General features: G+C 43.1%; 1 protein-coding gene and 1 pseudogene across 1 annotated transcript; one reads left to right on the top strand and one right to left on the bottom strand.

Moving 5' to 3' along the window:
* Nucleotides 1-1,256: 1,256 nt before the first annotated feature.
* On the top strand, nt 1,257-17,738 carry LOC135556891 (small ribosomal subunit protein mS35-like; annotated as a pseudogene).
* Nucleotides 9,829-25,405, bottom strand: LOC135556559 (zinc finger and SCAN domain-containing protein 21-like). Its single transcript, XM_064989861.1, has 2 exons — nt 25,130-25,405; nt 9,829-11,488 (listed from the first exon to the last, which is right to left on the bottom strand). The coding sequence occupies exons 1-2, from the start codon at nt 25,311-25,313 to the stop codon at nt 10,548-10,550; spliced, it is 1,125 nt and encodes a 374-aa protein (XP_064845933.1). The 5' UTR covers nt 25,314-25,405; the 3' UTR covers nt 9,829-10,547.
* Between the last annotated feature and the right edge of the window lie 470 nt (nt 25,406-25,875).

The raw sequence follows: 25,875 nt of genomic DNA, 5'->3' as shown, positions 1-25,875 counted from the left end.
GGAGAGAGGTGAGGAACAAGTAATGTAACGAGTCAAACAGTTAAATTCATGATACTCACTCAAACACAGGTGGGATTGCAAATGTTCATAAACGTGTGCAAAACAAATCCTTTCCAATCCAAGCGTAGTTAACGGGTTGTAACGGGCTAATGTGATGGGATGTTCCATTAGCCGTTACAGGATAGGTACAGAGGTAAAACCGTTTCAGGTTGGATATTCAACGGATATTCACCCCTTAGTTTTCCTTACCGCCACCAACAGCAGTTAGAGACCGTCAACATAGTGACAAATCTAATTTTTCAAATTTCAATAGCTCTTTAACCATTACCCCTAAAACATTCAAAACGAGTTCTAGCTAACCCGGTGACATAGACACACACGATTCACATCTCACATTATTTTATTTATTTACATTTTTTACAATTTTAATAGCTCTTTGGTCATGTGACCTACTGACTTCAAACAAGGGTCAGAATGTACACTCAGTGGCGCTACATGTTGCACACCCTTTAGTTTGTCCATTTTCATCTCATGCAATTTTACATTAGTTTTCCATGTTTTGCAATGTTTCTAATTGGTACAGCTTCTTTAAATTTTAATAGCTCTTTGGTCATGTGACCTACTGACCACAAACAAGGTTCAGAATGTCCACTGACTACCCTTCTATATTGCAAACCCTTTAGTTTGTCCATTTTCATCTCACACGATTTGACATGAATTATTCAAAATGGAAGCTATACTGTTACATTTGCAATACTAAAGTGCCTATAAGAACATCCAATAGTCAAAGGTTAATGAAATACAAATGGTATAATACAGATGCCGCTCCATACCTGGGCGGCATCCACACTTTTTTTGTCATCTAAATAAATACACTTTCTGGTCACTTGTGTGCCAGTATCACAAGCCATCATTGCTACTTGTGTGCTGAAGTAAACAATGACCCAACATAGTGCCCTCTAGTGTACAAATGAAGTGGAAATATACAAAGACAGAAAAAATATAGACTACACAACCCAACAAGCATGCCAACATGACTCTTTCTGGCTACAGCATATTATGGTCCCTGGGTAGAGGTTCACGTCATGAAATCAGCCCAGATAATTTACCAATAAAACAAATTGTGAGGAATGTATTATCAAGTTTAGACAAAGCTGTATATTGACAAAAATAAAGCTGGATTCTGAAGTTGTTGTGACATCTAATTAGTCGTCTTTTTCTCTGTTCCCTGTCTCAATGGTGTGTCAGGCGGGTGACCCCAGGACTGGACAGCAGTGTACCCGACCGCTGCCCCCTTCAGACAGGGCTCTGTGCCCCTGCCTGTCCGCATGGGCTTCCCAGTGAAGAAAGGGGTGCCTCCGGAGAAGAAGGGCAACCTAGAGCTCATCAAGGTCAGTTCCTCACCTCCAACCTGACATGTCAGAGCTTTTGATTATGCATTGGGATGGAAATCATTTGTACCATTTAAGGCTATATATTGTGCTGTCAGATCATACAGGCATTTATGAAAACTATTGTCTGTTTCAGATTCCAAACATTTTGCATTTAACTCCAGCAGCCATAAAGAAACACTGCGAAGCTCTGAAGCGTAAGTCAAAGTGCTTCTTAAGTGGTAGTATTTAATTAACAATTATACAACGGGTGGGTCTAATCCTGGATGTTGATTTGGTTAAAACCTCGTTCCAGCCGGTGTCTATTACACAAGATACCACCGGCTAAGGGTATGAAGTTGAAATCTGACTGCGCAATCCACTGTCTCATCAGCCCAGCCAGGCATGTTATATACTAGATCTCCACTGTAAAAAAGCATCTAGATATTATCTCACTTGTTGTTTTTCAGACTAGTGTTTGGTTTTCAACAGCGTATTAAGCTTGCTGTCTTTGACATTTGCAACATTGTTTCAATACTGAAGTTTGACCTCCAGCTGTCCCATAGTTCTGATTTTGTCAGGATGAGACAGACAGCCTGTCAGATTATCTCAGCCAGTCAAAATCATTTTTAATTTCACCTTTTATTTAACTAGGCGAGTCAGTTAAGAACAAATTCTTATTTTCAATGATGGCTCTTATCGACTTACCCATGAAGATTTACAGCTGTAAACAATGCCAACGGCGTTTCTAACATTTAATGACTCAGGAAGCGGAATACTTATGCAATGACTATTTTAGTTAGTTCATTTCCGTGCACTTTTGTTTTTAACATGAATTCTTCCACTTTGACAGAGTATTTTGTGTAGATTGTTGACAAAAATGATAAATCAATTTGAATCTCACTTTGTAACACAGTAAAATGTGAAGAAATCCAAGGGGTCTGAATACTTTTGCAAGGCACTGTATGTACACGCATTTCCTGTCAACACGTGTGGCAACCGGTTCTCACACACACACACACACACACAGTTGTAGAACATGCACACGTGTGTACATGTAACATTTCTATAATATACTTGTGATATGGTGAGCCTTGTGTATAAACTCTCCCATGTGAGGTACATGCATGTGTAGTACGTGTGAAACCCATTCCTAAGCCTGAAGGGTTCCCACTTGCGCTGCCGAATAGCTAGCTTCTCCGAGGCGTGAATATTCTCTGGTTTCTTCCTAGGTTCCTGCCTTTCTAGGGAGTTTTTCCCAGCCACTGCTCATGCATTGCTTTGGGGTTTTAGGCTCGGTATCTGTATTTCACTCTGTGACAACTGCTGTAAAAAGGGCTTTAGAAAATGCATGACGTTGATTGTAAGACGCTTCAGGAGGGTGGTTACATGTGTTTGCAAGGCAGGGGTCCTGTGTTTGAGTGTCCGTATGAGCCAAATCAGAAGGAAGTGGTACTTGCTAAGCAAGCAGCGCGATGTCTGTTAAGACCTGCAGTAATCTTTTGTTTTCCACCCGATCTGCAAAGGGCTTACTGATCACTCAGTTGCATGGCCTCTCTTTAAATAACTATGTGACTAATCTGATGAAAGTAAGGAGATTTGACCAATGGGGGTAAGGGTCTTAGTCTCAATAATGAGAAATGTGACCTTTTTTAAGGTTTTGTTTTGGTTGACATTGTGCTGGAACAATGCGAGAGAATAGCCTATAATCCTTCTCCTGAAAAGCCTCTTCATGTCTCATTATTCACTTCTTCTCTTCCATGAACTTCAGCTGTCACAAAGCTGTAATGGGGAACAATGTTTTCTGCAGCATGAACCATATTGTAATTTTGTCATTTTCCATAATTTAAATTCCATTCAGTAGACTTTGAGTTTCAACATTAACTGACTTACCGCTGCAGAGTTTAAATATTTAGTGTGGCACAGTGCATATTATTTCAGATTGAGGGAAGACTGCATCTATTGTTTCTAGTGTGTTTCTGGTTTTATTTGAATCAATTTGCCAAAGCCAATAAGTTTCAGTATTATAATGTCAGATTTATGTGTCTTTGTCCACTCAGGTGAAGCTCTCCAGTCTGAACTTGGACAACCATGCTAGGAAGAAGATGGTTAAACTGGTAGGAGAGAGGTACTGCAAAGAGACAGACACACTCACCATCACCACTGACAGGTAAGCAGCACCCCCTGTTGTTCAATGTGCTGTTACCAATAAGGTGTTGGTCCTTCACGACAGTTGCTTTACAGTACACAGGGCTCTATTTCAACTAACACTGTATTTTCTGAAATGTTTTTCTTTTTCTCCCCTCTGCTCCTTCAGCTGCCCTGTGAGACAGCAGATTTATGACTACGCCATGTACCCCCTGACTGTCCTCTATCATGAGTCGTGGGTAAGTGTCTAATTCTACTACTCTGACTAGTCAAGTCCAGAGATGTGCTCAACAGGACAGAATATGGAAAGGTTAGATGTACAATATATTCCCAGCTCTATTCATGACATGTCTAGCTGCTCCGTTCAGTATGTAGCATCCTCCCAAATGTGACCCTGGTCAGTACCAAAGAGCTTGAGTAGTCATGATCCTCCGCCTAACCTCACTACCCAGCCAGCCCATCTGCTAATAGGTAGACAGTGAGTGGACAGACGGTCAGGCAGCCAAGGCCATCACTTTGCAAAGCATCAGAGACCCCTAATGGACTACGAAAGAGATGCATGATACCATAAACCATCCCTACAGGTAAAGGGCTTGTATATACGTTAGGGCTTTGTAAATAGAAAGCGTTACAGGCTTTTATGTTGCCTTTCATCCAAGTCAGTTCAGGGATTCACTATTCAAGTGAATCATTATTTCTCCCCTTCATGTGAAAGAGTAAGGCCATAAGGGAGGTATGATGCATGAGGAGAATAGGCAGAGGGGTGGCATACAGCAGCATTGTCACCACTGGCATTTCCCCTTTAAACAGGAGAAAACAGACTCCAGTATTCGATGCTGACCCTGCCACTTATTCACAGCACTCCAACCAACACCTGAGATATCCACCGTCCAGGTCACCAGCACAGGCTGTTTTCACATGAGAGTACAGCCACAAGGGACTTAATGGCTCTCCCTGTTGTGCCTTTGGGAGTTATCTCACCAAGGCAGCAGGGTTTAGCTGGTTAAAAAGCCTTGGCTTTTTGTCTCTCTGGGGAATGGCGTTCAAGCCAGGAAGCGGAACACTGTCCGCTGCCCTTTGCATACACAATGGAAGGCACAGTGCAGCCCGCCGGTCGGGGGAAGCTGTGCTCAGGTAGTAACGCTAGCCCACAAAGAGGCCGCTTGTTAGCTGCCGCTTGGGTGATTCTATCTATTCACTCAGTGAGATGGACTCTCTGGGCCTGTTGCTAATTCCACTGTGGGCTGTTGATCCAAACCAGTGATCCACTGTGACGGAGCACAGTCCTCCACCACAGCACAGCAGGTAGTGTACCGTACCATCTCCCCTGCTGGGCACTAGAGGCACTCCAATCCCCAAGAGACTATTTCATCTGTCCATCTCTTATTTGAGTGCTCCACTCCTCTGTGCTCCACTCCAGTAGTAAAACCCACAAACGTCCTCCTGTAAAACAGGTGTCTGTTGGTCTGTCAACATCACTGTCTTTATATATACACACACATCACACACACACTGGATAGGTGCAGTGAAATGTCTTGTTTTACAGGGTTAGCCATAGTAGTACTGCACCCCTGTCGCAAATTAGGGTTAAATGCCTTGCTCAATGGCACATCGGCAGATGTTTCGCCTTGTTGGCTTGGGTATTCGAACCAGCAACCAGCAACCTTACTGGCCCAACGCTCTAACTGCTAGGCTATCTGCCTCCCTGTCATCACCCTCGTCATTCACTGGGCTACACCCTGTGGAGACGAAAGCAATAGAAGATATGGAGTCTGTCCAACCAATGGTCACCTACCTGTTTTAACTCGGATTGATTAAAACGTGAACTACTGTATGCTGAATCAAATGGCTTAGATTCTAAAGCAAACTAACTGAATCGATGTGATTGAAAAGGACTGCAACACGAGTTGACCCTGTGAAGATAGTGTAATGACCCTGACAGTCAGGCTAAAGAGGAGAGAATCTCTTCTCCAGCCATCCCCATCCTACCACCCTGTCCGCTGGAGGGGTTGGGCCTCAGCCAGCCTGGATATTAGGAACCATATAGATGTAATGAGGGTCATTAACCCCAAACACCAGGGCTGCAGGGGATCTGATGAGGCTGTGACTGCCCCTGCTTTAAGCTCCCACACAACGGGCCTATTGTCCTCTGGGGAATGTGATCGGACAGAGACGGGCTGTGATGGAGGAACTCCGTACCACGTATGGAGAAACCCTATCTCTTTGAGAGGACAGGAGAGCCGAGCATCACATCACTGACCAGGGCACTCAAGGGGTTACACGCTGCTCTGTCCCCAAACCCACAATCCCAAGAGGGGCAATCGCAGACCGTTATCTTAATGTTTCACATACCTATCATTTGTCATATATTGAGTCATAAACTGATTCAATACTGGTTAGCATTTTGTTTGAGCTTATGTAGCGGACAGGGTAGCCTAGTGGTTAGAGCGTTGGACTAGTAACCGGAAGGTTGCAAGTTCAAACCTCCGAGCTGACAAGGTACAAATCTGTCGTTCTGCCCCTGAACTGTTCCTAGGCCATCATTGAAAATAAGAATTTGTTCTTAACTGACTTGCCTAGTAAAATAAAGGTTAAAAAAAATGTACAAAATGTTGTGCTGTTCCACTTACTGTCTAGAAAGCGGAGGCCTGGGAGTCTGAGAAGACTGTGGCAGACATGGAGGAGTACAGCTGGGAGAACAGCTCCTCTCAGAAGAACGCCCTGTCCGCATGGGGTTAGCAGGGGAAGGAGGAAAGCCAGAGGTACAGGAGTACAGGGACTCTGTGACCAGACTGAAGAACGAGGGTGAGAGTGAGGGCAGCGTGCTCCAGTACAGAGAAGCTGGGAAGAAACTACTAAACCTCTAATATGTCTAACACACACTAAATACTTCATTTGAATCCACCAATCAAATTTACAAAAAAAGGATCCAAACATTTCAAAGGTCCCTGTATGCATGACACTCAAAGGTACAGAAAAGCACCTCCTTCTCCATACAGCTAGGCTGCCCACAACAGCTGAAACAGAGCAGTACCAATTGCTTTACCCTACCCTTGCCAAATATCAGCGCTAACAGCTTGCACCTCCACCCGAGGCTGGTGTGCCACGAGGGACTGGTATTTAAGCAAGCTTCTCAGCAAAGGTCCGCTCCATGTAGCCGTCAAATGAGCAGCCCACTTCCAAAATGAAAATGAGCGTCGTCCCCCCACAACAACAATATTCGGAGTAGTTGGCACACATGAAAACGCATCAAACCAGCTTCCCCCTTACACAAGAATGTTTATGCATGTGTCTGTTGGTGAGACTGTCACCTCGCTGGCTATCAGGTCAACAAGGCGTGTCATGTCTAGCAATGTACAAGTCCTTGTATGAACAGCAGCCCTTCACAACAACAATGGACTCCATTACATTTGACTCATGTAGAATACAAAATTGCTCATGGTTTGCAGGGTACCAGAATGCTAGATTATATTTTGTTGGTAGAACTTGCAGCCTTAACAGTAAAGGTGAGAATGTCCTCGCCAATGGCAGAATTCTGGTACATGGAATGGGAGACGGTGATTAGCACAGTCCAGAGCAGTGAGTTTCCCCTGCAGTCTCAGGCCAGTCCAGTGTTGCAGTAGCTGCATCCGTCTGAGACCAAGGAGTGTCGTCCTGGATGTAGGATGAGATGTTCCGTCATGGGTGACAGAAGCCTCCACATCAACACCGCAATCTACCACAACTGCATCAGAGGAAGTAACTGGCTCAGTTTGTATATCAGTCCATGTCCACCTGAGCTCCACTCCAGTCCGGTTCCACATGTCTTTGAGGTCCAGCCAGTCGGACCAGACTACAAAGCCCACATCACGAGTGCTCAATTTTCCATTGGCCAGTGGAACCTCTGTAGGTCCAGAAGTAGGGAGGCTCTGGCTGACTCCATAACTGTATGTTCAACAGGTGAGTCAACAGTAGCAGCGTAAATCCACTCAATATTCGGGACCCCTAACCCCCCCTCTTGGGCTCAGGAAGACATCACATGGTTGTTAAGCATAGTTTAAGCAACTGGCTGTGTTTTAAGCATAGCCACCTCACCACTTGAACAGTTTTGCAGCGTTATCACTTCACGTCCAATTGTGGGACAGTGTAGTTAAAGGTAGTGTAGTACAAAGACCAGAATTTAATTTCTACACCCTGATGTTGACCGGTGCAATGTTAAGAGACCAACCCCCTCTGGCTCAGGGAGAGAAAGAGAAGCACCCTACTGAAAGGACACATTCAACAATGTGCCATTTTTTTTAAATAAAATGTAAATATTGAGGCAAGTGACCTCAAATGCATCAGCAGTTACTCCAAGTCTCAAGCTATTACCTCACAACAGTTACCACAATCCTCACAGCAAATTTGATCTTACAGTTTTGACACATGCTTCAATTCATTCTCTATGCAGCTCATCTCTCCAAGAACACAAATATAGTTAGTGATACAGTTGCATGAAAATAAGTTGCAGGACTATCTACACCACTAATGGTTCTACACCACTAATGGTTCCTGGGTGATGTAGGGGGCAGCTGTGGTGGGGGCATAGGTCCCCAAGGTGGGCATTACGGTGGAGGAGGGGGTGGATGTGATGAATCGTGCCCTGAGTAGAGCTCTGGGGTGCGATGGTGGTGCTGGGCATCCTGCCCTGCTTCTAACCAGGGCTACGGGGTGGTGGTCAGTTGAGCTGGCGCTTGTCTGAGGCCAGGGGCTCTGAGGCATTGAATTTGGTGTGGAGGTGGAGTACTTCCCAAACACCAACAGGTCTGGAAACACACCAGAATGAGACAAGAAAACTAACCCCACAGTCAAACTGTAGCAGGTGATGGGTCATCTCACTGAAGCCTATAGGCTACATCTCAATCACTCAATGTAAGTTATAACAATTTATAAATGGTTTTCAATAAGTACATGATTAAGCTTTTTAAATGTTTTATTAGCAGAAATAAACATCAGTTTGTCTTGTTTTATTATAGAAACAATCACCACTAAAGTAGCCTACAACTTAGTTCCAGTGTCTAAATTGTATCATATGGAGGCTCACCTTTCGTGATGTTGTACAGGACAAAGTATTTGTGGCTGAGGATGCAGCTCTCCAGTGTTGGCAGTGCAGATGAAATGCAAAACTGAACAAATACAGTAAACTTACAATGTCTCGTAAGGCAACAGTTTCGGCTGCATTTCAGAGCTGCCTCTTGGTAATAATTCAGAAGCTGTGCGCCTCTTCTGAGATTCTTCACTATCGATGAAAATACCAGGGTATCGACGAATTCAACAGTATAGTAAGAAGTCGGTGAACACCTCAATTCCGTGTGGTACACCAAACTCATAATTGTTATCAAACTGCATGGAACAGTCATTGTGCGTGTAATATGTAATCAAATTATTTTAAAATTCAAGTTGAAGAGAGGACCGTGAACATTTTCAGACGCATCTGCAAGGTTTCTTGAACTTGGTCAATTGACAGAAATGAAGTCTGACTGCATGCACCAGCTATGAGTGTCCCTTCTCATGTGTGTCATGACTACATAGGCTACCTCGAGATGAGGACGACCGGAATCTCTCCATGATTCAAAACCTAAATGTTTTCTTCACTTCTAATTGCAAGGGCATTGTCTAATCTCTGCAACCGATTTTAATTGATGTACCCTACTACTAGTAGCAGTACACCGTGTAAACGTACATTTGTTAGTAGTTGCTATTCGCATTATAGACTAATGCCGAAAAAGCATTTGAATAATTCCTTTGGCGTATATTAACTTTAAAACAACTCAATTCAGTAAACTTGATATTTTACCGTAATAGGTGATCAGTGCACACTCTCAGCACTAAGGCAACCTGACCCTCCCCAATGCAAGTAAGCAGTGAGTCCAGACAGAGAGGGAATGCCACAACCCATTGTTCCCCCTCCCCACAATACCTGCTGTTTTAGAGGCAGACATTGGAGAGGATTACCGTAATTGTAGCTAGCTGCCTATTCTTAACTAGATTAGGAGATTTAATATTTCTCCCTTGGTCTCTTTTGTTCCACTCGCTTACAAACTTCCATGTTTATGCAGGGTTTGGAGTCCAGCTCTCAGGGTGAGGGAGGGAAAGGATTTTAGTAGTAACATGGACCCTTTGAGACTACACAGTAATGTAGTCATGAAATCAAATGTTGAACCCACCGATCAGTTCAATGGTCCAACATTTTAAATGTTTAATATTGCACTTTTATCTACCTCAGAGGATTGTTTTGCATAGAAGCTTTCTAACATCAAACTAAACTGTCAAGAAAGAGAGAACACGTAAAGACACTTAAATGAACAAGGTTATCAACATTTATTATGTTGTGAATAAAACACACCATCCCTGGATGAAGAAAAAATACAAGGTTTCACAAGGTTCATTTGTATGAATGGGCCCACTTAAGCATATCAATCATTGCATCTTAATTGTTTCTCCCATGTGAGTACTTTTTGGATTTGTGTCATTCCTGAAACATCAGTCATCAACACAGCAATGATATCATTTCTTCCGTGTGAGTCCTTGTATCTTTTGATGGTCAATCGTATTGAAGCCTGTGCTACAGTTAGGGCAGTAACAGTCTTATTTCTCCTCTGTGTGAATTCATTTGTTGATCGAGTTGTAACCTTAGTGTTTTGCCACAATCAGGGCAGTGAAATGGCTTCTCTCCCCCCGTACAGGGTTGGGGTGATTTCCACAAATTCAGTTCTAATTCAATTCCCTCTCCCTGTAAATTAAAATTCCATTAATTCATGTCACTGTTCAGACCGCTTAGCTATAGTGTAAATATATAATTACAAGTTGAAATGATTTAAAACAAATCCTGCAATAAAAAAATTCTAAGTGCATAAATTCCATACATTTTCATTCAATTCCAAAGATTAAATGTTTTTACAATTCCAACTCAAGTCTAATTCCAATACCATAACTTAAAGATTGAACTCAATTCAAATTTCAACAATGTAAATTCTCCACTTCTTGAGTGAATTTAATTGGAATTTCTAACTAAATTGGAATTGACCCAAACCCTGCACCTGTGTGAATCCGTATATGTTTTTTCAGATTACTGCTGTTGCAGAATCCTTTGCCACAAAAATGACAGTGATAAGGTTTCTCTCCTGTGTGAATCCTCATGTGTCTTTTTAGATTTCCATTCTGGTTGAATCCTTGGCCACAATGACGACAATTAAAAGGTTTCTCCCCTGTGTGAATCCGCATATGTATTTTTAGATGTCCACTCCGAATGAATGTTTTGCCACAATCATGACAATAATATGGATTCTCTCCTGTGTGGCTCCTCATGTGTCTTTTCAGATCTTCATTCTGGTTGAAGCATGTACCACAAACAGGGCAGGAACAACAATAGGAAGTAGCATGACTTTGACTGGGTGATTTCAGGAGGGAGAATTGTGTCGATGTCTTACCCTTAGTATTGATACGGGACCTTTGTCCTTTTGCCATCTCTGATCTCTTTGTTATGACTGGCTTAAAACCTGACAGAGGTCCTCCAGTCTCCATACCACCTACACTTTCAATGTTTTCACTCTGAGCTGCATCTGGATTAACTGCAGAGAGGGGCTGGGAGACACTGATTGGTTCTGATTCTATGTAGTCCTCTCCATCAGGTTGTGTTGTGATCTGTTCAGTTGTAGGGTCTCTCTTGCCATTTCTTTCCTTTCGGGCTTGATAGAGACGTGAGGGATGAGTTGGGTCCTCATCACAGTCATTTTTCACACAGCCAGCAGTGAATATGGAGTCTTTAGTATCAGTCTCAAACCCATGAATCTGCTCTTCCTCCTGAGTGGTCCTGAGTTCCTCTTCTTCCTCTTTAATCTGTATGGGCTCTGTGTCCTCCGGTCCCAGACTGGGGCTCCACTCCAGCTCACACTGCTGCTGCTCAGAGGGAACCTCCTCTTCAGATACAGAGAGAGTACGCTGTTGGAGGTCTGGAGGAAAGGAGAAAGGATGAAACAGAGAACTTAATACTGACATTGTTACATTTAGGTCTACCCGCTAACTTTAATATTACACTTACCAAAGTGTTTGGACCTTTTAAAAACCCTGCTGTATGTAAAATAGTGTGCTTTGAATTGGGAAATAAATCAATGTGACTGGATGACAACATAATGAATAATAATGAACATAATGTTTACAACATTAGGGCTGTTTTCTTATAGTTGCATCCACTTCGTATTTTGTTTACTTGCCACGGTACTAACAAGTATCACTGAAAGCGAAGATTCTCAGGAACATATGAGTCTTCGGTTTCCCTCTACAATGCTCATAAGTTGCACAGGACTCAGCACAGAATGACTGGGGGAAGTTAATTGGATGCAGTTGTGATCTTCTTCCTATGAAATGTTTGGGCTATTGGCAATTATGACCCATCCCTGAAAGCTAAGACTCAGGAGCATACAGGTAACTGCATTCAGTTTTCATAACTGTGACCTTAATTGCCTACCTTCTGTAAGCTGTGTGTCTTAACGACCGTTCCACAGATGCATGTTCATTAATTGTTTATGGTTCATTGAACAAGCATGGAAAACAGTGTTTAAACCCTTTACAATGAAGATCTGTGAAGTTATTTGGATTTTTATGAATTATCTTTGAAAGACAGGGTCCTGAAAAATGGAAGTTTCTTTTTTTGCTGAGTTTATACAAATGTGGACACACTCTAAATTAGTGGATTTGGCTATTTCAGCCTCAACCATTGCTAACACGTGTATAAAATCGAGCACACACCCAAGCAATCTCCATAGACAAACATTGGTAGTAGAATGGCCTTACTGAAGACCTCAGTGACTTTCAATGTGGCACCGTCTTAGGATGCCAAGTCAGTTCGTCAAATGTCTGCCCTGCTAGAGCTGCCCCAGTCAACTGTAGGGGCTGCTACTGTGAAGTGGAAATGTCTAGGAGCAACAATGGCTCAGCCACAAAATGGTAGGCCACACAAGGTCACGGAACGGGACCGCCAAGTGCTGAAGTGCGTAAAAATCATCTGTCCTCAGTTGTAACACTTCATGAAATGGGTTTCCATGGCAGAGCAGTGGCACACAAGCCTAAGATGCGCAATGCCAAGCGTCAGCCGGAGTGGTGTAAAGCTCGCTGCCATTGGACTCTGGAGCAGTGGAAACGCGTCTTCTGGAGTGATGTATCACGCTTCACCATCTGGCAGTCCGACGGACTAATCTGGGTTTGGCAGATGCCAGGAGAACGCTACCTGCCCCAATGCATTGTGCCAACTGTAAAGTTTGGTGAAGGAGGACTAACGGTCTGGAGCTGTTTTTCATGGTTTGTGCTAGGAGTCCTTAGTTCCAGTGAAGGGAAATCTTAACGGTACAGCATACAATGACATTCTAGATGATTCTGAGCTTCCAATTTTGTGGCAACAGTTTGGGGAAGGCCCTTTCCTGTTTCAGCATGAAACACAATGCCCTGTGCACAAAGCAGGTTCCATACAGAAATTGTTTGCTGAGATTGGTGTGGAAGAACTTGACTGGCCTGCACAGAGCTCTTACCTAAACCCCATTGAACACCTTTGGGATTAATTGGAATGCAGACTGTGAGCCAGGCCTAATCACTCAACATCAGTGCCCGACCTCACTAATGCTCTTGTGGCTGAATGGCAGCAAGTCCCCGCAGCAATTTTCCAACATATATTGGAAAGCCTTCCCAGAAGAGTTGAGGCTGTTATAGCAGCAAAGGGGTTTTGGAATGAGATGTTCAACGGTCAGGTGTAGTGTATATTTGTGTTATTTATAAGGTGCATTGAGCTACTGTTGCTTCAGATGTCACGTCTTTGACAGTACACTGTTTACAGTTGTACACTGTTGACAGTTGCGCACTGTAAATGTAGCCACCAGTTCTAAGGACGCACAAAGTTACTTATTTTCAAGCTCATTTTCTGTCTCATGGGATATGGGTCGCGTTTTACATGAAAATACATTTTACTATGATACCGCATTTAGCCCTCCATTCAGCCATGACAATTGTATGCTATTTTCCCAACTTCAAATAGCGATTAGCCTACAGCTGTGCACCAACGGAGGGTCCAAGACTTGACACTGATCAATGAAAAACACTCACCAGAAAGTAAAAAAAACAAAACAGAATCAGTTATATGATGGTGAACATCATCTCAGCTGAAAAACAACAACATATTATTCAAATAGTGAAATAATTTCAAATTCCCATCCCTAGTTAATAGGGAATTAATGTTACACAGAAAATGCTTAGTATTCAGAGGATTGCACTGTACTTCAGCACTGTAAAGGTCTGCCACATCTGCCTCTGGATCTCACAATCCCTACAAAGTGGTTATCAATCAGAGCCCTAATAAAGGTGCTTGTCAAACCTGATAGATCAATGTCATCACAAAATGCAGCCTAAAAATAACATGAATTAGCCAATAACTCCTCCTTCAGATAAAGTTGTTGAAATGCAAGAAATAAGTTTTAAGTGGCAGAAATTTGAGTTGCGATGAGTGTCCACCAACGACATCGAAGCGGTTAGAATCTATACTTGAAAATGTCCATTCTTTAATTATTTCTTTGTACCTATGTTTGTGCCGTATAGCTGCAAGCTGTTCTTTAGGTGCTGAAATCTGTATGTTTATGTTTAGAGTTTTACCCGACTTCTGCCAAGGGAGGCTTTGTTTCTTAATGGAGAATGAGCTGCAACGATGCTTTCTTTTTTGCAAAGGACACAAAAATTTTAAAAAAATCTAAAAAACTATAGATTCCAAATCCAACTGACAACTCGATAACAATCAGGACAAGCACAAGTAGGTAGTAAAAGCTTTAAATAACATTGGATTATGGTGCGCAGTTTAAAAGTCAGGGTCTAAATTTACTATGGATAATTAGAAAAGTAGAATAGGTATATAAGGTGCAATTAAAAATAAAATAAATATTATGTCAGTCAATTAGCCCATGTTTTAGCTGGCTTGACTAATTTACCAATCTAAACTTGTGGTAATCATGGTTGAATTACCGACTGGGGAGCCACCATTGATTTTGTTATTCACTGTCACTCAATACCATAACCAAAAACATTGCACACATTTCTCACCACTCTATGGCAAAATGTGTAGAATTTAAGGAAATTAGCTGTAAAACTGTGAATTGTTCTCTACGCCCTATGGCAAGATGAGTAGAATTGCAGTAAATTAAAAAAAAAGAACATTCTCTCTGTTGCCTGTATACTTTTCTCAAAAGTCACTAGAAATTAGCATTTAAAACCTGTTTTTCAACAAACCAAAAAAGTCTGGGGGCATGCCCCCGGAACCCCGTAGCAATGTGTGTCTCACCCCTAAGATTTCACATTTTGGGGAATATTAACAGGAATATATGGGAAAAAACAGAAATATATGCAAATATTAACACAATTTTAATGCTTTTTACATTGGATATATTTACCATATCATATGGAGACAGAAACATAAACATTTTACCTTATCATAAGTAGACAAATTTGCAAATGATTAAATCCTTCCAATAGAAAAAAATACAAATAATTTTAGTTACGAAATGGAACTTTAATAAAATGATATGAATGATATGGGATGATTTCACTGAACAACTAAAGGGAATATTGAATGATCCCCAATGATCCATCGCATCTCCCAAAACATTTTCAACATACATCTGTAAAATGATGTCTAGAAACTAAAGCTTTGGTTGTCTTCCTCTCAAGCTTCACATGTCTTCTCCCTGGACATCAATGTCCACCTCTTTACCATCAGACTATGAGGCCTCATCTTCACTGTCACTTTCCATTTTGAATTGGTCAGCCTGTTGCGTGCTTTGGTGTGTGTGTTCCCAAACAAGGACCAGTTGTGCTCTGAGGCGGCTGATGTTGGTGGGATTTGGAGGATGATGGAGGCAACAGGGGAAAGAGCCTCAGATCCACAAAGTCCCTTCCACCAGGTGGCTGATGAGGTATGTTGGCATGACTGCCATATTGCATCTCCATCCCAAAGCCCTTGCTTGGAAGTGTACTTTGCCAGACTGCCAAGAACCTTGCCCTCATCCAGGCGGCAAGACATGGTAGTGATGACACCATAGGCCTTGTTGATCTCTGCACCAGACAGGATGCTCTTGCCAGTATACTTGGGTCCAATATGTATACTGCAGCTTTTATGGGCTTCAGGCAGAAGTCTTCATGTTTTTGATGTATTTCAGAACTGCAGTTTCCTCTGCTTGGAGCAACAGTGAAGGGCAGTACAGATTTCTTCTCTTAAATCTAAACATCAGACAGGATGGCATTGTCTCCCTCAATCCATGCAATGGCTACTGCTATAGGTTTCAGGAGGATCCTCTTGATGGGGCTGTCCATATCAGCAGACTGTGATATGGCCATTTCTTGGAGAGACTCGTTAACCTCCAGGAGACTGTCACACATGATGACAACACCACCCCAAAAGGTGTTGAAGCTGCCCAGCAATGTGGTGACCTTATCTTCTCACTTTTTACATTATTTAACTAGGCAAGTCAGTTAAGACCAAATTCTTATTTACAATGATGGCCTAGGAACAGTGGGTTAACTGCCTTGTCCAGGGGCAGAACAACAGATTTTTACCTTGTCAGCTCAGGGATTTGATCCTGCAACTTTTCGGTTATTAGTCCAAGGCTCTAACCACTAGGCTACCTGCCGCCTCCTCACTTTGCTTGGTGAGGTAGATTGCTGCTATAACTTGATGACACTTCACATACCTAACCATTTCCTTGGCTCTCTTGTAGAGTGTATCCATTGTTTGCAGTGCCATGATGTCCTTGAGGAGCAGATTCAATGCATGAGCAGCACAGCTAATGGGTGTGATGTGAGGGTAGGACTCCTCCACTTTAGACCAAGCAGCCTTCATGTTCACAGCATTGTCTGTCACCAGTGCAAATACCTTCTGTGGTCCAAGGTCATTGATGACTGCCTTCAGCTCATCTGCAATGTAGAGACTGGTCTGTTGTCCCTTGTGTCTGTCTTGTGGAATACTGGTTGAGGGGTGGAGATGATGTAGTTAATTATTCATTGCCAACGACCATTTGACCACCCATCAGAGATGATTGCAATACTGTCTGCTCTCTAAGATTTTCTTGACCTTCACTTAAACTCTGTATCCAGCAAATGAGTAGATAAAGCATTGGAGGGTGTTGGAGGGGTGTATGCTGGGCGAAGAACATCTCTTCCAATACACATTGCCTGTGAGCATCAGAGGTGAACCAGTTGCATACACAGCTCGAGCAAGACATTCATCAGCATTTCTCTGACTATGTTCATCCACTGAGTCAAAAAAACATCTGATTCCAGGAGGACCATGAGCTGTTGCTATTACTAAGGTGTCTGATTCATAATTTTCACCTCGAATAGAAGAAGAGGGACTTTTGTCAGAGGTTGCTTGTTGTGAGCGCTGAGGGAACTTTATGCACTTGGCCAGATGATTCTGCATCTTTGTTGCATTCTTCACATATGATTTGTCACAATATTTTCAAATCTACACAGCTTTTCCTTCTACATTAGCTGCAGTGAAATGTCTCCACACATCAGATAGGGGCCGCGGCATTTTCCTGTAGAGATTAAGAAAAAAAATATTTAAAAAAACAACAAATACAATTCCATATACAGATAAATAGTTAAGCAGGTAGATTAAACTCCTTTGTAAGATAAATGTTTTAAAATGAAATGTATGGAATAGAGGTCGACCGATTAATCTCCATGGCCGATTAATTAGGGCCGATTTTCACGTTTTCATAACAAATCGGTAAATCTGCCTTTTAGGACCCGATTACATTGCAATCCACGAGGAGACGTCATGGCGGCTGACCACCTGTTACGCAGGTGGTCAGTGCAGCATCAAAAGGACCTTGTGGCTGCAAGGAGCCAAGGTAAGTTGCTAGCTAGCATTAAACTTATATTATAAAAAACAATCAATCTTCACATAACATGTTACGCGTGCTCCCTCTCCGGCCTCTAGGTCCCCAGGCTGCTCGTTATGGTGCACACCTGTCACTATCATTATACGCACTGCGCGTCATCAGACTCACCTGGACTCCATAACCTCCCCGATTACCATCCCTATACATGTCACTTCCTTTGGTTCCTTCCCCTGGCGTTATTGTTTCTGTTCTTGTGTCAGTTCTGTGTGTTGTTCGTGTTATTTTTGTATTATGTTGTGTTTAGTTATTAAAACACTCACTCCCTGAACTTGCTTCCCGACTCTCAGCGCACATCGTTACAAATCACTAGTTAACTACACATGGTTGATGATATTACTAGGTTAACTAGCTTGTCCTGCGTTGCATATAATCAATGTGGTGCCTGTTAATTTATCATCGAATCAAAGCCTACTTCAACTTTGCCAAACGGGAGATGATTTAACAAAAACACATTCGCAAAAAATGCACAATCCTTACACAAATGTACCTAACCATAAACATCAATGCCTTTCTTAAAATCAATACATAGAAGTATATATTTTTTAAACTTGCATATTTAGTTCAAGTTAGCAGGCAATATTAACTTCAATATTGACTTCAAGCCTATCAACTCCCGAGATTAGGTTGGCAATAATAAAGTGCCTATAAGAACATCCAATAGCAAAGGTATATGAAATACAAATGGTATTGAGAAATATTCGACATGTCATATTTCCTATAATAACTACAACCTAAAACTTCTTAACTGGGAATATTGAAGACTCATGTTAAAAGGAACCACCAGCTTTCATATGTTCTCATGTTCTGAGCAAGTTAGGACAAATTCTTATTTACAATGACGCCTACCCCAGACGATGCTGGGCCAATTGTGCGCCACCCTATGGGACTCCCAATCACGGCCGGATATGATGCAGTCTGGATTTGAACCAGGTACTGCAGTGTGTTAGACCACTGTGCCAGTTGGGAGCCCAAATGTGTATTGTATGTTGACATTGACATGTTATGGCTTTCGGATTTACAATATAAATATAAAGACTCATATTTCACTTACCAGTTTAAGGTAATGTTAGCGTCCTCTCGTTTAGCTGTTGTCTATGACACTTTCACGGTAGATTTCTGCTAGAATATCGTCCAAAATCTGTATACCTGGACTTTCATTTAGCTTTTCCAGTATTAGTAGCCATATTGTAAGTTCAACATTTGCAAAACAGTTTTCATAACTCACAGATATGCAAGAATATGTCGAAGCAGGTTACGCATAAATGTCCAAACAGAACTAGCCTCCTGGCGCGCTAGGTTAGCTGAAAGATTGTGCGCCAGACAAAGGGTTTCCACTAGAGGTCGACCGATTAATCGGAATGGCCGATTAATTAGGGCCGATTTCAAGTTTTCATAACAATCGGAAATCTGTATTTTTGGTCGCCGATTTGTTTTACACCTTTATTTAACTGGGCAAATCAGTTGGGGCGGCAGGGTAGCCTAGTGGTTAGAGCATTGGAACTAGTAACCGGAAGGTTGCAAGTTCAAATCCCTGAGCTGACAAGGTACAAGTCTGTCATTCTGCCCCTGAACAGGCAGTTAACCCACTGTTCCTAGGCCGTCATTGAAAATAAGAATTTGTTCTTAACTGACTTGCCTAGTTAAATAATGGTAAAATAAAAATAAAATACTTTCAATGACGGCCTAGGAACAGTGGGTTAACTGCCGTATTCAGGGGCAGAACAACAGATTTTCACCTTGTCAGCTCTGGGATTCAATCTTGCAACCTTACGGTTAACTAGTTCAATGCTCTAACCACCTGCCTCTCATTGCACTCCACGAGGAGCCTGCCTGTTACACGAATGCAGTAGAAGCCAAGGTAAGTTGCTATAAAACAATCAATCATAATCACTAGTTAACTACACATGGTTGATGATATTACTAGTTTAGCTAGCGTGTCCTTCATTGCATATAATCGATGCAACGCTGGGGGATGATTTAACAAAAGGGCATTTGTGGAAAAAAAGCACAATCGTTGCACGACTGTAGCTAACCATAAACACCCATGCCTTTCTTAAAATCAATACACAGAAGTATATATTTTTAAACCTGCATATTTAGCTAAAAGAAAACCAGGTTAGCAGGCAATATTAACCAGGTGAAATTGTCACTTCTCTTGCGTTCATTCATTGTCAGGGTACATGCAACAGTTTGGCCAGCCTGGCTCATTGCGAACTAATTTGCCAGAATGTTACGTAATTATGACATACATTGAAGGTTGTACAATGTAACAAGAATATTTAGACTTGGGGATGCCTCCCGTTTGATAAAATACCGAACGGTTCCGTATTTCACTGAAATAAACATTTTGTTTTCGAAATAATAGTTTCCGGATTCGACCATATTAATGACCAAAGGCTCGTATTTCTGTGTGTTATTATGTTATAATTAGGTCTATGATTTGATATTTGATAGAGCAGTCTGACTGAGCGATGGTAGGCAGCAGCATGCTCGTAAGCATTCATTCAAACAGCACTTTCGTGCATTTTGCCAGCAGCTCTTCACAAGCACAGCGCTGTTTATGACTTCAAGCATATCAGCCTAATGGCTGGTGTAACCGATGTGAAATGGCTAGCTAGTTAGCGGGGTGCGCGCTAATAGCGTTTCAAACGTCACTCGCTCTGAGACTTGGAGTAGTTATTCCCCTTGATCTGCAAGGGCTGCGGCTTTTGTGGGCGCTGGTGGTCCCAGCGCGCACGACCCACGTGGAGTTCCTGGTCTCCGGTAGCCTCTGGAACTGCCGATCTGCGGCCAACAAGGCAGAGTTCATCTCAGCCTATGCCTCCCTCCAGTCCCTCGACTTCCTGGCACTGACGGAAACATGGATCACCACAGATAACACTGCTACTCCTACTGCTCTCTCTTCGTCCGCCCACGTGTTCTCGCACACCCCGAGAGCTTCTGGTCAGCGGGGTGGTGGCACCGGGATCCTCATCTCTCCCAAGTGGTCATTCTCTCTCTCTCCCCTTACCCATCTATCTATCGCCTCCTTTGAATTCCATGCTGTCACAGTTACCAGCCCTTTCAAGCTTAACATCCTTATCATTTATCGCCCTCCAGGTTCCCTCGGAGAGTTCATCAATGAGCTTGATGCCTTGATAAGCTCCTTTCCTGAGGACGGCTCACCTCTCACAGTCCTGGGCGACTTTAACCTCCCCACGTCTACCTTTGACTCATTCCTCTCTGCCGCCTCCTTTCCACTCCTCTCCTCTTTCGACCTCACCCTCTCACCTTCCCCCCCTACTCACAAGGCAGGCAATACGCTCGACCTCATCTTTACTAGATGCTGTTCTTCCACTAACCTCATTGCAACTCCCCTCCAAGTCTCCGACCACTACCTTGTATCCTTTTCCCTCTCGCTCTCATCCAACACTTCCCACACTGCCCCTACTCGGATGGTATCGCGCCGTCCCAACCTTCGCTCTCTCTCCCCGCTACTCTCTCCTCTTCCATCCTATCATCTCTTCCCTCTGCTCATACCTTCTCCAACCTTTCTCCTGAGTCTGCCTCCTCAACCCTCCTCTCTTCCCTTTCTGCATCCTTTGACTCTCTATGTCCCCTATCCTCCAGGCCGGCTCGGTCCTCCCCTCCCGCTCCGTGGCTCGATGACTCATTGCGAGCTCACAGAACAGAGCTCCGGGCAGCCGAGCGGAAATGGAGGAAAACTCGCCTCCCTGCGGACCTGGCATCCTTTCACTCCCTCCTCTCTACATTTTCCTCCTCTGTCTCTGCTGCTAAAGCCACGTTCTACCACTCTAAATTCCAAGCATCTGCCTCTAACCCTAGGAAGCTCTTTGCCACCTTCTCCTCCCTCCTGAATCCTCCTCCCCCTCCCCCCTCCTCCCTCTCTGCAGATGACTTCGTCAACCATTTTGAAAAGAAGGTCGACGACATCCGATCCTCGTTTGCTAAGTCAAACGACACCGCTGGTTCTGCTCACACTGCCCTACCCTGTGCTCTGACCTCTTTCTCCCCTCTCTCTCCAGATGAAATCTCGCTTCTTGTGACGGCCGGCCGCCCAACAACCTGCCCGCTTGACCCTATCCCCTCCTCTCTTCTCCAGACCATTTCCGGGGACCTTCTCCCTTACCTCACCTCGCTCATCAACTCATCCCTGACCGCTGGCTACGTCCCTTCCGTCTTCAAGAGAGCGAGAGTTGCACCCCTTCTGAAAAAACCTACACTCGATCCCTCCGATGTCAACAACTACAGACCAGTATCCCTTCTTTCTTTTCTCTCCAAAACTCTTGAACGTGCCGTCCTTGGCCAGCTCTCCCACTATCTCTCTCAGAATGACCTTCTTGATCCAAATCAGTCAGGTTTCAAGACTAGTCATTCAACTGAGACTGCTCTTCTCTGTATCACGGAGGCGCTCCGCACTGCTAAAGCTAACTCTCTCTCCTCTGCTCTCATCCTTCTAGACCTATCGGCTGCCTTCGATACTGTGAACCATCAGATCCTCCTCTCCACCCTCTCCGAGTTGGGCATCTCCGGCGCGGCCCACGCTTGGATTGCGTCCTACCTGACAGGTCGCTCCTACCAGGTGGCGTGGCGAGAATCTGTCTCCTCGCCACGCGCTCTCACCACTGGTGTCCCCCAGGGCTCTGTTCTAGGCCCTCTCCTATTCTCGCTATACACCAAGTCACTTGGCTCTGTCATAACCTCACATGGTCTCTCCTATCATTGCTATGCAGACGACACACAATTAATCTTCTCCTTTCCCCCTTCTGATGACCAGGTGGCGAATCGCATCTCTGCATGTCTGGCAGACATATCAGTGTGGATGACGGATCACCACCTCAAGCTGAACCTCGGCAAGACGGAGCTGCTCTTCCTCCCGGGGAAGGACTGCCCGTTCCATGATCTCGCCATCACGGTTGACAACTCCATTGTGTCCTCCTCCCAGAGCGCTAAGAACCTTGGCGTGATCCTGGACAACACCCTGTCGTTCTCAACCAACATCATGGCGGTGGCCCGCTCCTGTAGGTTCATGCTCTACAACATCCGCAGAGTACGACCCTGCCTCACACAGGAAGCGGCGCAGGTCCTAATCCAGGCACTTGTCATCTCCCGTCTGGATTACTGCAACTCGCTGTTGGCTGGGCTCCCTGCCTGTGCCATTAAACCCCTACAACTCATCCAGAACGCCGCAGCCCGTCTGGTGTTCAACCTTCCCAAGTTCTCTCACGTCACCCCGCTCCTCCGCTCTCTCCACTGGCTTCCAGTTGAAGCTCGCATCCGCTACAAGACCATGGTGCTTGCCTACGGAGCTGTGAGGGGAACGGCACCGCAGTACCTCCAGGCTCTGATCAGGCCCTACACCCAAGCAAGGGCACTGCGTTCATCCACCTCTGGCCTGCTCGCCTCCCTACCATTGAGGAAGTACAGTTCCCGCTCAGCCCAGTCAAAACTGTTCGCTGCTCTGGCCCCCCAATGGTGGAACAAACTCCCTCACGACGCCAGGACAGCGGAGTCAATCACCACCTTCCGGAGACACCTGAAACCCCACCTCTTCAAGGAATACCTAGGATAAGATAAGTAATCCTTCTCACCACCCCCCCCTTAATGATTTAGATACACTATTGTAAAGTGGCTGTTCCACTGGATGTCAGAAGGTGAATTCACCAATTTGTAAGTCGCTCTGGATAAGAGCGTCTGCTAAATGACTTAAATGTAATGTAAATGTGGAGCGATGGGTAACGTTGCTTCCAGTGTGGCTGTTGTCGATGTGTTTCTGGTTCGAGCCCAGGTAGGGGAGAGAAGATGGACAGAAGCTATACTGTTACACTGGCAATACTAAAGTGCCTATAAGAACATCCAATAGTCAAAGGTATATGAAATACAAATGGTATAGCGAGAAATAGTCCTATAAATACTATATTATTACATGTTTCATTTATTTATTTGAGGCTAAATTGATTTTTATTGATGTATTATATTAAGGTTAAAATAAGTGTTCATTCAGTATTGTTGTAATTGTCATTAGTACAAATAAATAAATAGGCCGATTAATCGGTATCGGCTTTTTTTGGTCCTCCAATAATCGATATCGGGTGTTGAAAAATCATAATCGGTCGACTTCTAGTTTCCACATAACCAATGAGTATGAGAGTATCTAGCTAGCTTGGTTTCAAAACGATAGGTGGTCATTTGACAAAGATACAGTCAATCAAGGGAACACAGCCCATGTCATCGGCGTGCAATGATGCCATATAGCCATGATGCCTTCCTAGCTAAAATTGATTTCCCAGTGGATTGACTGAATGCAGACTGATCTAGCAAAGGTTGGTTACTTTTTCACTTGTGAGGAATGAATACGAATGTAATTTTACTGGTTGAAACAACGTTTAGCGTTCGATTTTCACAGATTTCTTTCTTTGCCAGATGAACAAGTGGAAATACAAAATAGATAGTGCATACTATATGGATTTTCTCTCTGGGACCCTTAGGATGACAAATCAGAGCAAAATTTCAGAATGTAAAGTAAATATTTTACCTTCATATGTGAATGTATCAAACCTGTTGCGGTGAAAAAAGTGTTGTTTTTCTGCACTATCAAACAATAGCATGGCATTTTTTCGCTGCAATAGCTACTGTAAATTGGACAATGCAGTTAGGAACTGCAGTTCCTCAAGAAATTAAGCTTTCTGCCCATATAAGACATGTTTTTTCCTTGCTAAAAACTGTTGGTACCTATGTTGTTGACACATTATGCTAATGAAGTAACAACTGTCCCGTAGATGGAACATCGATCCCTACATATTTAACAAATTATTTTCTACCTTCAGTCTGACTTCTACTAAAACTCCATATCTAACTGGGTGATCTATAAATCATGGGATTTATGTCAGTTGCTAGGTTCTAGCAGGTGAATGATTCATTTTCTAATGATTATGCTAGCTGTGGCTCCATACAGAATTAAGCTTTAAATAGTTTGTTTTCGGAAGCTAGCGTCAGACTACAACGTAAGAGTTCAACTCTTTAACAACAATGACTTGGACAATTGCTTTCAAACACCTATTACAAAGTAGAAACTAGCTTGTTACCTATCCATAAAAGAAAGACATTTAAACTTACCGGCCATAACTAACAGCTGGGCTTCTTTGATGGACATTGTGCAATTAGTCTCAGTGGTAACCTCGTAGTACACGTCGTGATTGACAGGTGGTTGCGCCAGACAACACAGCCCGTGTGAGCTGTCACCAACCAACCAGTGTAGAGTATACTGGTCTATCAAACACCTCATCTGATTGGTGTGAAGAAACAGGTCTCTCTGTGCCAAAATTCTGTGTGTGCGAAATTGACATGTGCAGGTGTACAGATGGAATTATTGCTTGCAAATATTATGTTACACGTTTGCGAATCATAGGTTGCAAATGCCATTACAACCACATCCCCCCCCATTTTCACAACTGATCAGTTACACGTTTTTGAGAACGTGTTTACAACTACTGTACAGATGATTATTTCATGTTGACAACTCATCAGTTACCCTTTCAAATTGTGTTTACACTAGAAAACTATTCTACACACTCACATCATTATGTCAATGATTTACCTCCATATACATGTCGCTATTGCGCCCCTTAATTATGAAGACGTATTGAGTAGCTAACAAACCTGCTCTGTGTAGCTTTAACGTTATATCAGGCTCAGGTTGAAGAACAATGTCGAGCAGCCTCTGTAGACGGACAACTTCCTCCTGATACTCTGCTATCGTTTTTTCAACGACCCCGAATATCTCCTCAGCAGCAGCTGTTAATCTCTCATTGAGAAAAACCCTCAACAACTGTATTTTAAACATTTTTAGATAATGCAAGTGGAGTATTCACGAGATAGCAAGCGGTGTTGTTTTCATCACGTGGCACGGCATGAAAGACAAAAGCATCCTGTAGGTTATCACCGTCTCGTCAGCAACACTATAGTAAAGTACTTCTGGGTCACGGAATTTCTCAAAATAAAAGTCTTCCACATAATAGTAGAAACGTGTCAATAACCTGTGATTATGAATGATATATGAAAAATAATTGTCTAAACATTAACAATGATTCATATTTGTTCATATTTAAGTCACATGTGCATTAAAATTGGGTTTTAAAACATGTTCCAAAGTCATATCACTGTACATGGAATGCATATCGGCTTATAAAGCAACTATTCTGGGTTCCACAGCAAAAAGATTTGTAGCTAATACTCAGAAGGGTCTGTAGAATATAAGCACAGCAAAAAAAATAAACATTCCTTTTTCAGGACCCTGTCTTTCAAAGATAATTTGTAAAAATCCAAATAACTTCACAGATCTTCATTGTAAAGGGTTTAAACACTGTTTCCCATGCTTGTTCAATGAACCATAAACAATTAATGAA

The sequence above is a fragment of the Oncorhynchus masou genome, chromosome 15, assembly GCF_036934945.1.
Source record: "Oncorhynchus masou masou isolate Uvic2021 chromosome 15, UVic_Omas_1.1, whole genome shotgun sequence".
Lineage (NCBI taxonomy): Eukaryota > Metazoa > Chordata > Actinopteri > Salmoniformes > Salmonidae > Oncorhynchus > Oncorhynchus masou.
Note: the sequence above shows the minus strand (reverse complement) of the source record. Positions and strands in the feature narration are given on the sequence as shown.